The 16,464-nt window shown below is 38.1% G+C and overlaps 1 protein-coding gene across 1 annotated transcript; it reads left to right on the forward strand.

Moving 5' to 3' along the window:
• The first annotated feature begins 11,805 nt into the window (after positions 1-11,805).
• On the forward strand, positions 11,806-14,360 carry LOC109244594. The gene is made up of 4 exons (XM_019411709.1): positions 11,806-12,438; positions 12,685-13,388; positions 13,757-13,902; positions 14,122-14,360. Exons 1-4 carry the CDS (start codon positions 11,806-11,808, stop codon positions 14,358-14,360), a joined length of 1,722 nt encoding a protein of 573 aa, XP_019267254.1.
• Positions 14,361-16,464: the final 2,104 nt, after the last annotated feature.

Below are 16,464 nucleotides of genomic sequence, written 5' to 3' on the forward strand. Positions count from 1 at the left end.
TGTATGAGGCTTTATATGGGAGGTGGTGTAGATCTCCAATAGGTTGGTTTGAGCCGGTGAGGCTAGGCTTTCGGGTACAGACTTAGTACAGGATGCATTGGACAAGGTGAAAGTGATTCAGGAGCGGCTTCGTACAACACAGTCAAGACAAAAGAGTTACGCAGATCGAAAGGTTCATGATGTGTCTTATATGGTTGGGAAGAAGGTTCTACTGAAGGTTTCACCCATGAAGGGTGTTATGAGATTTGGGAAGAAGGGCAAGCTGAGCCCTCAGTTCATTGGGCCTTTTGAGGTGCTTCGGAGGATTGGGGACGTGGCTTATGAGCTTGAATTGCCACCTAGCTTGTTGGGTGTGCATCCAGTATTTCATGCTTCTATGCTCCAAAAGTATATTGGCGATCCGTCTCATGTCTTGTATTTCAGTACGGTTCAGTTAGATGGTGATTTGGCTTATGATGTGGAGCCAGTGGCTATTTTGGAGCAGTAGGTTCGAAAGTTGAGATCGAAGGATATAGCTTCAGTGAAAGTGTAGTGGAGAGGTCGGCCCGTGGAGGAGGCTACTTAGGAGACCGCGCAGGAGATGCGAAGCAGATATCCTCACCTATTTGGGATTCCAGGTATGTTTCTAGACCCGTTCGAGGATGAACGTTTCTTTAAGAAGGGGAGGATGTAACGACCCGACCGATCGTTTTGAGAGTTATAGCCCCGTTTCCCCATTTCCTGTTTCTTTTGAGTTTATCAGCTATATTTTTACTTACCGGGTTAGTTGGTTCAGGGTTAGAGCGATTTTGGAGTTAGTTGAGACACTTAGTCTCTCGCAAAGGTTTAAGTTGGAAAAGTTGACCGGATGTTGACTTATATGTAAACAACCTCAGATTTGAATTTTAATGATTTCGGTAGCTCTGTTAGGTGATTTTGGACTAAGTACCGCATCTGAATTGTGATTTGGAGGTCCGTAGTAGAATTTGGCTTGAATTGGCGAAAGTTGGAATTTTGGCGATTTTGGTCGGTAGTGGAAATTTTGATATCGGGGTCGGAATGGAATTTCGAAAGTTGGAATGGGTTCTTTGTGTCATTTTTGACTTGTGTGCAAAATTTGAGGCCATTCGGACATGATTTGATAGGTTTCGGCATTGTTTGTGAAATTTGAAAGTTTAGAAGTTCTTAGGCTTGAATCCGGGTGTAACTTGGTGTTTTGATGTTGTTTTGAGTGATGCGAAGGTTCGACTAAGTTTGTATGTTGATATATGACTTGTTGGTATGTTCGGTTGAGGTCCCGAGGGGCTCGGGATGATTTCGGATGGTTAACGGAGAGTTTGGAATTCGGAAAATGCAGCTGAAGCTGCTGGTTCAGTATTAACCGCAATTGGAACCGCAGGTGCGAGGTTCGTAGAAGCGAATTTGAGGCACAGGTATGCAGCTGGATCGCAGGTGCGGCTTGGTCCCCGCATCTGCGATAACCGCAGATGCGGTCAGGCAATCGTAGAAGTGGAAGCAGACTTTTTAATGAAATTTTGCAGAAGCGGAGCCCTCTTTGCAGATGCGGAAATGGGACCACATGTGCGGTTTTGCTGGGCAGAAAACCCCAGCTCGAGGTTTTGTTCTCTATTTTCGATTTTGAGTTTGAAGAACTCGGGAGAGAGGCGTTTTTTTGAAGTATTTCAAGGAGAATTGTTGGGGTAGGTGATTCTAACCTATAATGGTATAAATTTCATGAATGTATGGCTTTATTCATCATCTAATTGGGAATTTGTGCTAGAAATTTGGGAATTTAGGGCTTGAAAATTGGAGAGTTTGATTTGAGGATTTGAGGGGCCAAATGGAGTCGGATTTTGAAAAATTTCGTATGCATGGACTCGTGAGTGAATGGGCTTTCTAGTTTTGTTACTTTTGTCGATTTTGAGACGTGGGCCCGGGGGCCGGGTTTGAACAAATTTCGGGTTCTTGCTCTAATTTGATAGTTTTTCTTGTGGAATTCATTCCATTAGCACATGTTGATGGTATTGTACTAGTTGTGAATAGATTCGGAGCATTTGGAGGCCGAGTCGAGGGGCAAGAACATCGCGAAGTAGATATTTGATCGGCTTGAGGTAAGTAACGATTGTAAATCTAGTCTTGAGGGTATAAAACCCCAAATTTTATGTTATGTGACTATTTTAAGATGGCGCACAAGCTAAGTGACGGGCGTGTGGGCGTGCACTGTTGGGAATTATGACTTGGTCCGTCCCGTATCTACTGCAAAGTTTAACATTTTGTTGAAACTGCCTACTTCTTACGTGTTTTGGAAAGAATTTCTATAAATCAGGCTGGATGCTATGTTTAGGCCTTATGCCAGTGTTGTTTGGACCCTTAGAGGTCTTTTATTGCTATCCTCTCATTGTTTTCGATTGAAAATCTATACTCATTCATGTTTATACTTATTTACTGCATAACTCAGTCTCTATTACTCCGTTTTGATACATCATATAAATGTTGTTTGGGCTGAATACCTTGTTTTTCTGAGAGGCCGACAGGCAGGAGAGGTTATGACTGAGTGAGGCCGAAGTAAAGGTGTCTAACGGGCCGGGTTGACCCGGAACCGGACCGGCCCAGACCGGTTAAAACCGGAACCGGACCGGCCTGGTTCATAAGGGGCCGGGTGGCTGGGTAGGAGGGGTAGAGGGGGTTGGTCCGTTTATTATTTTTTACCGGTTAACCGGACCGGTTAAACCCGGTCGATGTGAACAGTACCTCTAACCGGTTTAACCGGCCTGGAACCGGCCCGGTACAATGGCTATTATTTTTTTTTTGTTTTTTTTTTTAATTGTGTGGGGCCCATTGACCGTTGAGTTTTTATAACTTTTTTTTTATTTTTTTATACAGCTACTGTTGAGTTTTCTGGAGCATATTACCCTACTATTACTATGGCTTTAGTACATATAGCTGAAATTTCTTTTCTACTCTTTGAATTTAAGAAGAAAGAAAAATATAAGGATGTTGTGGAAAAAATGCAACAAAAATTCAAAAAATATTTCTTTTCAATTCCTCCGATTTACTTAATTGGTGCTGTTTTAAATCCTATGCCATAGCATAAATTCTGACATTGCTCAAATTGTTCAACTTCTAAAGCCTGAATAAGGTCCATGTCAAATGACGGCTCCGAGTTGCTTTGACTTCGGAGTATCTAAATGATCTGAACACAATTAATCTTTGCCGAATTCGAAACCAATTGATTTTATCAGATTGGACATAATCTTTATAGACTTAAAATGTGTAAGGATCTTACTTTTTATATTTACAAACTCAGATGTCTCCGAGTCGTTTATGCATTCAGGTTGAAGATCTAATAGCTTCAAACCTTAAGTTGGCCTAGACTTTCCTATTCAGGCCCTGCCTCGTAGCTTGGTGCCCTCGGGGTTTAGTAACCCGATTTTCCCGGTCTTTTTGTCAGACAGCAGTCCCCGATTTGGGGTGACCCATAGGCTTAGAGGATTTAAATAATTGGGCACGGTTTTGTAGACTCTTGCTGCTTTTGGGGTTTCATGCCCCTAGTTAATGATTGCCCGTGGGCTTAGTGGGTTTTGAACCCAATATTTATTCGAAGTGACATAATAATAATATTGCTCGTGTAAGTGTGGACCGATGAAGAATAGAAGGTGAATTTCTCACTTTCTTACTTCAAATGTAGTGTAAATAATCGAAGATACAAATACTATTTGCCATGATGAGAATGAACTATCCGGGCACGATTTATTTGACCGTTTGAACCTTACAATAAATCTTATTATTCAAGCCTTTGATTTCTATGTGGAATAAAATAATCTTAGAAATCTCTGACCTCAGATCTTTGGTTCTTGATTCAGGGTGTGATAGTCCTCTAGTACTCGAGGACGAATTTTGAGGGCTCGAGTACTATTGATTCGATGTGAGTAGTCCCTAGTCTCCGGTCCTGGACCGGTCTTTATAACTAGAGTAGCACATTTATTGTTGCCTCGTTAAAAACTTGCTGTATAACCCACTTCGAGAAAAAATCGGTCGAAGGCAACAAGAGTGCAACACATACTTTCAGACCTAATTCTTGGACATGGCTTCGGTTGAGTACCTGCACGGGTTAGTTTGAAGGATAATAAACCTCAAAGAAATTTAGGTATTCATATATCAGCAGTAGTACCACTTTAAGTGTGCCACATTACAGTTGTTTTGCAATTGTATGCCATTTTCGGACTCAAGCTGGTATGAGCCTTTTCCGATTATATCGGTGACTCTGTATGGTCTTTCCTAGCTCAAACCTAATTTTCTGTCATTCGGGTTCTTGGTATGTAGAGTGACTTTCCTCAATACTAAGTCAACAACTTGGAAGTGTCAAAGGTTTGCCCTTCAATCCCATTTACTGCTTTGGAGCTGCTAACCGGACCAGGGCGGCTTCTCGCCTTTTGTCCACTAAATTTAGACTTGTGGTCATGGCCTTGTTGTTCGATGTTTCTGTAGCTTATTGGAACATTAAGCTCGGTTCTCCCACTTCTACTGGAATCAAAGCCTCTGCACCGTTGACTAGAGAAAATAGTGTCTCACCGATACTCAAATTCGAAGTTGTTCGATACTCCCATAGGACCTTGGGCAGAATTTCTTTCCACTTTTGTTTTGCATCGGTTAACCTTTTTTTCAGATTCTGCCAGTAGGGTCTTCTTTGTCGACTCCTCTTGACCGTTCGCGCTCGGGTGATAAGGGGTCAATAAAATCTTTTCGATTTTGCGATCTTCAAAGAACTTATTGACCTTGGTGCCGATAAATTGTCTCCCATTATCACATGTAATTTCGGTTGCTATCCGAACCAGCAGATTATATGGTCCAGATAAAGTCGATAACCTCATTTTCTTTGACTTTCTCAAATGCATGTTCTTCAATCCACTTGGAGAAGTAATCAGTCATAAGCAAAATGTACTGAGCCTTACCAGGTGTCCATGGTAAAGGACCTACAATATACATTTCCCATTTCATGAACGGCCAAGGGAAAAGGACCCGGTGAAGCAACTCTTTCGGCCGGTAGATCATAGGAGCATGTCTTTGGCATTCGTCACACTTTTGAACGAAGTCCATTGCATCTTTATCCATTTCGTTCCAGTAATACCCGGCCTTGATCAATTTTCGAACTAACGATTCCGCTCCTGAATGGTTTTTGCAAGTCCCCTTGTGGATTTCCCTCATCACGCAATCGGTCTCCCCAGGCCCAAAGCACCTTGCTAACGGTCCAAAAAATGACATTAGGTACGGTTGGCCTTCAACCAAGCAAAACATGTCAGCTTTAGTTCGAAGGGCCCTCGATTCTTTAGGATCTGATGGAAGTTTCCCCTTCTGAAGGTAGTCCACATATTTGTTTCTCTAATCCCAATTCAAACTTATTGAGTTTACCTCAGCATGACCGATCTCTATTACTAAGCTCATCAACTGCACCACTTTTCCGGAGTTAAATTCTTCAGAGTGCACCGACGATCCTAGGTTAGCCAATGTATCAGCCCCATTACACTGATCTTAAGGTACATGTTGTAGCATTCTTTGAACCAATATAACGCTACTTGCAATTTATCCAAATATCTCCGCATATAGTCATGTTTGACTTCGAATGTTCCGCCGACCTGGTTAACAACAAGAAGCGAATCACACCTGGCTTCGATAACCTCGGCCCCAGGCTTTTAGCCAATTTCAGACCTGCAATCATAGCCTCATATTCGGCTTCATTGTTTGTCAATTTCACGGTTTTAATCGATTGCCTTATTATGCTACCTATGGAGGGTTTTAGTACGATACCTAACCCGGACCTTTTTGTGTTGGAGGCACCGTCCGTGAATAGGGTCCAGACCCTTGAGCTAGTCCCCGAGGCAAGTAATAATTATTTATCGACCTCGGGGATCATGCCTAGTGTGAAATCGACCACGAAGTCTGCCAATATCTGGTCTTTATAGCTGTTTGGGGTTTGTATTCAATATTGTACCCGCTAATATATATGGCCCATTTCTAGATGGCCTGAGTGTTTGTATTTATGCATAACATTCCTTAACGGGTATGATGTCATGACACATATAGGGTGATATTGAAAATATGGTTTTTAGTTTCCTAGATGTCTCAGCAAGACAAGCGCCAATTTTTCTAGGTGTGGATACCTCGTTTCAGCATTACCTAGGGTTATACTAACATAATATATAGGAAATTGTGTACCTTCTTCTTTCGAAACCAGGACACCACTTACCGCTACCTCGGACACTGCCAAGTACAGGTATAGCTGCTCGTTCGCCTTTGGGGTGTGCAGCAAAAAAGGGCTTGATAAGTGTTTTTTAGGTTCCTCCAAATCGTTTTTGCACTTCGGGGTCCAAGCGAAGTCACTCTTTTTCTTTAGTAACGAGAAAAATCGATGGCTTTTATTCGATGGCCTGGAAATAAATAAGCCCAATGCGGCTATTCGCCCGGTCAGCCTTTGCACAACCTTGATGTTGTCGACCATGGTGATATCTTCTATGGCCTTTATCTTATCCGGGTTGATCTCAATTACCCGATTAGATACCATAAAATCGAGGAACTTGCACGAGCTGACTCCGAAGGAATACTTCTTCGGGGTCAACTTCATATTGTATTCCTTTAGTATGTCGAAGGTTTCAATTGGTCATTTGCTCGCAGGGACTTAACTAATATATCATTAATATAAACATTCATTGATTTCCCTATTTGTTCCTCGAATATTTGGCTAACTAGGCATTGATACGTGGCATCGACATTGTTTAACTCAAATGGCATCACGTTATAACAATGAGTGCCGAACTTAGTTATAAAAGAAGTTTTCTCTTGGTCCCCCGGGTCCATCTATATTTGGTTGTACCCGAAATAGGCATCGGGAAAGCTCAGCATCTCGTGCCCTGCCATTGCATCGATCATTCGTTCGATGTTAGGCAAAGGAAATGAGTCCTTTGGATATTCCTTATTCAAATCCTTATAATATGCATACATTCTAAGTTTGTTTCCCTTTTTAGGTACGTTGACTATGCTAGCTAGCCAATCCGGTATTTAACTTTCCAAATGAAACCTGTTTTTAAAAGTTTAGATACCTCATCTTAGATGAATGCGTTCTTTACTTGGTGGGTGCCAAACTATTTACCTTTTAAAACGGATAACAATTAAATTTGTATGCAATTTAAAGGACACGTGGTTTAGTTTAACACAAATGATCAGAAAGCAGTAAGTAATTGAATTGAAATGAGACAAAATGATCAAACCAAATGTGGTGAAGTTATTAAGCCTTGCGTTAGGCCTAAATGCTAACAAATGGTTTGGGTCGAGCCCTCGAAATAGAGCTTGGTTCCAACTAAATGGATGAATAGTTGAAAAACACTTAAACAATCGCTAAAAGCCAGAATAAACTTTATTGTTTTGATATGCGTGCCAACAGTGGTAAACAAATGAAAGGGTTCTCCTTTTTATATAGTAGAGGAGTTTTAACCCTAATACAAGTCTAAATAAGGTAAAAATCTTTTCTTCCCCTTTTTCCATAAAAATATGATCCGTAGCCAGAATCGTGCGTGATTCGTGCCACAATATCCGACTGATGGCGGATATTTATGCTCCCCATTTTGTCTCCTCTATCCGTCTTTCCTTAACCCTCGATCTTTCATCTTACTCGAGCTTGATTCTTTTCGGGTTCGGCTATGCCCGAGACCCGTCGTATTGTTCGTCCCTGATTTCGATCTATGAGTACCTTCGGTTTCACTCAAGCCGGTAACAAGTAGCATTGTTCCTCGTTTCACAACAGAAAATCGGGGTATTGTAATGAGTATCATAATAATAAGCCTCAAAAACACTTTCTAATTTCTAAAAGTATCACTGGAGAACGGGATAAAGGAAATGAGAATAGTTCATTTTCTATATAGAGGACAGTCTTGGTCAAATGTGGCATTAATTTGATTATACATTCAACTATGTGTATGTGCAAAACTTTTCCAAGAATAAACAATTACCATTAATATTGTGGGCACAATAGCTGTCAAACGCAAAAGAAATTTGCATGTACATAATTATATCCCACGGACAATTGGTGGAACAGTTTCTGAAATTGGTCCCAGATCTTGGTATAACTGGAAAATAAATTGTATATAGCTTATATATATGGAGTACCGTCATCAATTTTCTATCTCTTCCAATGAACTTATATATAATATAGGAGTCTATTACGAAGGTCACTATTGAAAAATAATTAGTAAAATTATGTTTCTTTTATTTGTAACAAGAAAGTTACTAATCTTTATTTATAGCACTTCAAAAGTTACTTTATTGGATTTTGTGTGAAACTTCTGGCCAATAAATCTAATGGGTTTTTCTTATTCAGATTTATTGGCGGAAGTTGCACACAAATCCGGTGGAGTGACTTTTTGAATTGATATGGATAAAAATAAGTGACTTTCTTATTACAAGTAAAAGAAATGATGACTTTACTAACTATTTTCAAAAGTTGTGATATTCTGAATAATGCACTCTATAATATAGCTACTCTGTTGAAGACACTTTACACTCTTGAAATCAATGAGGTACACTACATTATTGCAAAGGTTATTGTTTGATTATTTTGGACCCTAATAAAGCTCCTAAGATACTGTGAGCTGTAACTCTAAGGCATAGTTCTTATAAATTTCATAACAACAAGAAAAAGTCCGAGTATATGCGGAATTGATTACCTATAAAATTTGTAGTGGATCCCTGGTTTCTATGTTTTGATAATTAGATAAGGTTTATTTTGGAAAACCTACTATGACTTGATTCAAACTCAAGGCATTTCCCATATTGACTTCTGTTTCCACTAAATCCCATAGAAAGAAAAAGTTAAAATTCAAGTTAGTTTAATTGTATTAAACTAATAGTGTAATAACTCTATGACTGCATAGAAGTTGCTAATGTTTTGTCCCATTGATAATCTTTTTCTAGTTGTATGGAAGATGGGACATATATTCAATGACACGAAACCAAGTTGTCACTCTGCCAAGACGGGGGGCAAAATAAATAATTACATTGTAATGTACTATTATCTTTTTTGGAGTTTTTCCTTTGGAAGAATGGTGGCAGTGGTTATTTTATTAATTTTTCTCTTGGAACAATTATATGGTGTTTTTCGAAGAAGCAGATTTCAAACTTGTCCTTGTCTTTGAATATGTCCAACGATTTTATTTGAATAAAGGTATGAGCCTCACCTTACTTATTGTCTCTATTGGGGGATATGGCAAAGGAGAATTTTATTTAGTAGCCTGCGGCGAGAATTATTTATATTTGATAATAAAAAATTTATATATTTTTTGTATATAATATATAAAAATATTTTATATATAAAAAATACACACAAAAAGTATATATATATATATATATATATATATATATTTTTTTTTTTTCGGTTATTATTTTAAGAACAATTATACAATATTATTTTTCCAATATGTATACGGCATATGTTCTCACTACATTTGTCAAAGGTACTTTTTTACCCCGAACGCAATTTCCACTGATTTGGTAGTCTAAAAACTTGAAATTGGTAAACCTATTCCAATTAACAATGAGCGTATTAGTTGATAATCCTGACCATAAAACATTTGTTTCTTGATCCATCTCAGATTTAAATATACAAGTAACAACGAACTAAAATTAATTTATCAAGCAGGGATTAAATAAATTCTTTAGCATTATTAACTATATTTAGGTTGTGTTTGGTATGATGGAAAATATTTTCCGAAAAATATTTTTTTATTTTTCACTGTTTGGTTGCATAAAATAGTTTGAAAAATATTTTTCTAGATACCACATTTTCCTGAAATTGGAGGAAAATGATTTCCTTAGAAAAAGTTAGGAAAACATTTTTCAAAAACTCCACCTACGCTCACATCTAACCTCAACCCCCTCCAACTTTAATTTTTTATTTTTTTGGTTTTTCTGCACCATCCAAGGCTATAAAAATATTAATACTAGTAAATAGTCCAATTTATGATTATGAGGATTCTTATTATTATTTTTTACTTTTTTTTATTTTCAATTTTCTGTTTTTTCATTTACCTTTTTTTTTTTGTATTTTATGTTTTCTGTTTTTTCGTTTTTCTGCGCCACCCACCCCAATTCCCCCCACCCCCTCCACCCCTGCGACAATTTTATATATATATATATATATATATATATATTATATATATATATATATAATATATTATATATATATATAATATATTATATATATATAATATTTTCACGTTCTTGTTTTTTTCATTTTTCAATTTACAAGTTCAAAATTTTACGAGTTTCAAAGTTATGAGTTCGGAGGTTTATGTGTTTAAAATTTGCGGGTTTAGAAATTATAGATTTTACAGGTTCAAAAGTTTAGCGGTTCAGAAGTTTATGAAATTTATGGGCTCGGAAGGTTGTTAGTTCGAAAGTTTATGGCTTCATGTTTATTGTATCTGAATTATTTTGGAAAGAGAAGTTATTTTCCTTAATTTGCGTACCAAACATCGAAAATGAGTAAAATTACTATTTGTTTTTCAAATAAATATTTTCCACGAAAAACATTTTCTGTTATACCAAACACACCATTAGTCTTTGAGTAATGATCACATGTTAGAAAAGATGACAGATGAGTTTGAGAAGTGCAAACCAATCAAATAATTTAAAAGCATAAAAGGAAAGAAGCTAACATGATAGGGAAAAACTATTAGTTAACTATGTTGAGTATAGTGGGGCCCAACTATTTATTAGTTAAGGGTAATTAGTTGTAACTACATATAGTTAGTTAGTTAGTGGTATATTTGTATAAATACAGTAGTTAGTTAGTGATACTGTACAGCTATTCATTCTTCTTCTCTGTCAACTAATAACAGAGCTTTCCTTCATTTTCTCTTCTTCTAGAACCTTCAATTATGCCATGGTTGTAGCTCCTTAACATGGTATCAGAGCTTGGTGCTTGATTTCCTTAAGCTCAGCCATGAGAAAACTTGAATCATTCAGCTGTATCGAAGCAACCTTTCATCCATTTGATCGAGCCATTTTTTCAACACATAAATCTCTCTGCTCGACCTAGGGTTAGGAATTTTTTGATTTTCTGATTGAATCGCGGTCAAATTGTATCTAAGTTTGTGTCAATTTGATAAAATTGTAAGAATTTCTAGTGAAGTGTTTGTTGCTGTGACAATGTCGATCAATGAAGATGTAGTTGGCTCACCTGTTGCTGCTTCAATGTTTACAAAACTCATCGATCACAACCATCCTCTCTACATAAATCCATCCGATAATCAAGGTTCTGTTCTAATTTCTATTCAGCTTCAAGGTTCAGAAAACTATTCTATTTGGAGTAGATCTATGAAAATTGTATTGCATGGTAAAAACAAGCTAGGGTTTGTTCTAGTTACCTGTAGGAAAAACATATATGATACTAGTTTACATGAATTGGGATAGATGCAATGCTATTGTACTTGCTTGGATTATGAACACAATTTCACCAAATTTAATTAGTTCAGTGATATATGCTTCCGATGCGTACACAGTGAGGGAGGATCTTAAGGAAAGATTTGATAAGGATAGTGCATCTAGGGCTTGCTATTTGCACAAGGAAATTGCCACATTAACTCAAGGCATATCCTCTGTGTCTGTTTATTACACTAAACTGAGAAAATTGTGGGATGAGTATGAAACTTTAACTCCTCCACCAACTGTGGTTGTGCTGAATCAAGGAAACATGTAGAGCACTATCAGATACAGAAATTGTATCAGTTCCTCACATGGCTAAATGAATCCTATGAGAATGCAAAGAATCAGGTCCTCATGACTCGACCCTTGCCTAATCTGAACCAAGCTTATGCTATGATAGTTAATGTGGAGAGTGAAAGAGTTAATGGAAAAGTTGTATTTGCTGAAGGTAATGAAACTGCTATGAGGAGTAATAAGGTGTATACTGGAGGTTATAATAGTGGAGGACAGACTAACAATAATCCTAATGGAGGTTATACAGGTGGATATAATGGTGGAGGACAAACTAACACTAATTTCAGTGGAGGCTATAGACCTAGAAACTCATTTAGTAAAGGTGTTGTTTGGTGTGACTACTGTAAATATAAGGGTCACACTAGAGAAAACTGTTTTAAGCTTCATGGTTATCCATCTGACTTCAAAAATAAGAGAAAAGGAGGGGCACAAAATGCCCAGGCTAACAGTGTGACAAGTTCTGGTGTTCCAACTTCAGAGATACAGGGTCAAGGACATCAGACACCAACCTCTCCAGCTTACTTATTTACTCAGGAACAGTACCAGCAGATTCTGCATTTGCTGAACAAGGGTAAGGAAGCTAAACCTATTGCCAATGCTGTCACTACAGGAACAACATGTAGTATACATGCATGTATGACAAGCTTGATGCATAGGAACTGGATTATAGACACAGGAGTAACAAACCATATGGTTCATAGTTTGCACTTACTAGAGAAGTATGATGAAATACTAGAAAATACTAGGAGTAAAGTTCATTTACCAACAAGAGAAAAGGTGTATATTAATCATACTGGTATTTTTTCTTTCTTCAAAAATAAAAGGGTTTAGAGCATTCTTCACATTCCAGAGTTTAAATATAATCTCCTCTCAGTGTCCAAACTCACAAAGGAGTTACAGTGCTTTGCAGCATTTTACCCTAATTTATGTATCTTTCAGGAACTCTCAAGTGGGAAGGTGTTGGGGATTGGTAAGGAAGAGTTGGGTCTGTACATTCTCAAGGCAGAAGACAGAACAATACTCAATCACCAAGGCACTCATTCCAATTCAATTGTACATACCATTCCAGGTGACACCAATAAATGTAGTAATCTAGCAAATAATAAGACTTGTGTTGTATCTTCTTTGTGGCATCAAAGATTAGGACATGCTCCTTTAAAGGTTTTGAGATCGGTAGATGCTTTGCATAATATGCAGCTGAAGGAACATCATTGTACCGTGTGTCCTATAGCTAAGCAATCAAGACTACCTTTCCCTACTAGTTCTTCTTGCTCTAAGTATATCTTTGATATTGTACAGGGTGATGTTTGGGGACCCTATAGGGTGCCAACACATGATGGCAAGAGATATTTTTTGACCTTGGTAGATGATTACTCTAGATACACCTGGCTATTTTTACTGCATTCTAAGTCAGATACAGTTGAGGTGATCAAAAGCTTTATAGCAATGGTTTCAACACAGTTTGATCACAGACTCAAATGTCTAAGAACAGACAATTGCACAAAGTTCTTTAATGACCAAATGCAGATCTTGTTAAAGACTCAAGGTATAGTACATCAAAGTTCTTTCACATATACCCCTCAACAGAATGGGGTCGTTGAGAGAAAGCACAGGTCTATCCTAGACATGGCTAGAGCACTCAGGTTTCAAGCTTTCTTACCCCTCAAATTTTAGGGAGAATGTGTCTCTACAGCAGTCTATCTTCTCAATCGTTTGCCTACTGTACTGCTACAAGGCAAATCTCCTTTTGAGAACTTGTTTCAAAAAAGTCCTTCGTTACAACATTTGAAAGTGTTTGGCAGCCTTTGTTATGCCACTACCATGAAGAAAGGGGATAATTTTTCCCCAAAGCAATTCCAGCTATTCCATGGGGTATTACTCATCTCAGAAGGGCTATATTCTCTATGATCTGTGTTAAAAAAGGTTCTTTGTTAGCAGGGAGTGTTCAAAGAAGAAGTATTCCCTTTTAAACATATGTCGTTCGGTGCCTCTCCCTTATTTCCTGTCTTAGAGTTGTAGAACAACCTACACAACCAAGTGTTGGCCTTGATGATTCTTCTTCTGCTGATGCTGAGTTTCCTGCAGCCTCATCTAGCCATCACTCTACTGATGAAGTTGAAACTTCTTCTTCCTCTATCTCAGCTCCTCTAGATCTTGGTCAGCCTACTCTATCCTCACCAAGTTCTCCTCATATCTCAGTTGGTGAACCATCTGTTCCTTCCATAGAACTCAGAAAGTCATCAAGGACCACCAAACCACCTGTGTGGCTAGCTGATTATGTGGTTCCACCATCTAAGTTTGCATATCCTATATCAAACTATGTGGCTTATGATCAGCTGTCCTCTGCCTATTGAGCTTCTCTTACTGAATTCTCAGCTATTGTGGAACCCAAATCCTTCTCAGAAGCCAGTAGGGATCCCAAGTGGGTTGAGGCTATGCAAGCTGAAATCATAGCTCTTGAAGAAAATAGCACTTGCTCTATTGTTCTTCTCCCTCCTAGCAAGGTTCCTATAAGTTGTGAGTGGGTGTTTCAAGTCAAATACAAGTCATCTGGTGAAGTGGAGAGGTATAAGGCCAGGTTGGTGGCCAAAGGTTACAGTCAACAAGAAGGATAAGACTACACATAAACTTTCTCTCCTGTAGCTAAAATGGTTACTGTGAGAGCTGTGGTTGCATTAGCTGTTGCTTCAGGATGGTATGTGTTCCAAATGGATGTTCACAATGCTTTCCTTCAAGGAGATCTTCTTGAAGAGGTATATATGCATGTTCCTGATGGCTTTTCAAGCCAGGGGGAGTGTCAGCATGTGTGCAGATTGCATAAGTCACTCTATGGATTAAAACATGCACCTAGGCAGTGGAACCTGAAACTAACTAAAGCTCTTATAGATATGGGATTTGCTCAAAGTCACTATGACTACTCTTTGTTACTCAGAAGATGAATTCAGATTAGTAGTCATTCTTGTCTATGTAGATGACCTTCTAGTGACTGGGAGTAGTCTAAGACTGATCCAACAAGTCAGAAAGGATTTATAGGAGGGGTTCAAGATGAAAGATCTTGGTGAACTGAAATACTCTCTAATGATTGAGTTCTCTAGATCTCAAGAAGGAATTGTTATGTACCAAAGGAAGTATGCTCTAGAACTAGTATCCGAACTAGGCCTAGCAGGTTCAAAGCCAGCAGCAACTCCTTTGGAGTTCAATCACAAGCTCACAACCATTGAGTTTAACAAGCAAATACCAGATACTGGATCTACAATTGATAGAGAACTTGAAGACAAGGGAGGCTATCAGAGACTAGTTGGAAGGTTGTTGTACTTAACCATGACAAGGCCTGACATTTCCTTTGTGGTTCAAGTGCTAAGTCAGTATATGCATGCACCTAAGGTTTCTCACATGGGAGCTGCTCAATGAGTGGTGAGGTACATAAAAACTGCCTCTGGACTTGGACTGTTCATGCCTACAAAAGCAAGCAAATCACTGTATGCATACTGTGATTCTGATTGGGGGGGCCTGTGTAAAATCAAGGAGATCAGTGACAGGCTATGTAGTGAAATTTGGTGAAGCACTGATATCATGGAAAAAAAACAGGGAACTGTGTCCAGGAGCTCTGCTGAAGATGAATTTCGAAGTATGGCCTCTATTGTAGCAGAAGTGGTGTGGATAACAGGACTCTTTAAGGAGCTGGGAACTGAATTGGTTCAGCCTATGCAGTTGCATTGTGACAGTAAGGCTGCTATACAAATTGCAGCTCACCCTATTTTTCATGAACGAACCAAACACATTGACATTGATTATCATTTTGTTAGAGAAAAACTAGTTCAAGGCCCGATTGAAACTCAACATATCAGAACAACTGAGTTTCCAGCAGATCTGTTAACTAAGAGTCTACGCAAGCCACAACACGAATATCTACTAGACAAGCTGGGAATGAAAGGTGTATTTCATCCCTCAACTTGATGGGGAGTGTTGAGTATAGTGGGGCCCAACTATTTATTAGTTAAGGGTAATTAGTTGTAACTACATATAGTTAGTTAGTTAGTGGTATATTTTTATAAATATACTCCTAATAATTAGTTAGTGATACTGTACAACTATTCATTCTTCTTCTCGGCAACTAATAACAGAGCTTTTCTTCATTTCCTCTTCTTCTAGAACCTTCAATTGTGCCATGGTCGTAGCTTCCTAACAAACTAACTACAAAATTTTAGATATACTTTCCCCGCTAAAATGTGAAAAAATAGTCGGTAAAGAGAGAGATGTTGATGATTATTTTTTAACTTTTGACCGGAGAAATGTTGAGGACTGACATTGTTAGAAGCATATTGCAGAGATGGAAGCCTTCTAATCTTCTCTGATTTCCACTCTCTCCAATATATCTACTAATTTTCCTCCCCAATAATGAGAGAGAAATTTTAAAAATACAATAACAAAAATAAGAAAAATTAGAGTCTTTGAACATGGGTAAAATTATCTCCATATAATCTATATGTCACGTGTTTCTACTCGTGTGGAAACAACTATTAATACTTATATTTGGGTAGGCTATTAATATTATACCCGTCGATATGCGATTTTTCTTCGTACCCTACATGAATACGGAATAACTTGTGCACATAATTATTCTTTTGTAATAATAAAAAGAAAATAAGAGAAAAGAAAAAAGAGAAGAGAAGACCAGTGAGTACACAACTCTCTCATCTTTTCTTCTTATCATTAACT

This window comes from Nicotiana attenuata, unplaced genomic scaffold (assembly GCF_001879085.1).
Source record: "Nicotiana attenuata strain UT unplaced genomic scaffold, NIATTr2, whole genome shotgun sequence".
Classification (NCBI taxonomy): domain Eukaryota; kingdom Viridiplantae; phylum Streptophyta; class Magnoliopsida; order Solanales; family Solanaceae; genus Nicotiana; species Nicotiana attenuata.

Excerpts from the sequence above, each read along its gene's own strand:
- LOC109244594 (XM_019411709.1), top strand. The coding sequence starts at position 11,806 with ATGACTCGACCCTTGCCTAATCTGAACCAAGCTTATGCTATGATAGTT. Across the intron at positions 12,439-12,684 it reads CAGGAGTAACAAACCATATG|GAACTCTCAAGTGGGAAGGT; the intron begins GTTCATAGTTTG and ends TGTATCTTTCAG. Across the intron at positions 13,389-13,756 it reads GACATGGCTAGAGCACTCAG|AGTTGTAGAACAACCTACAC; the intron begins GTTTCAAGCTTT and ends TTCCTGTCTTAG.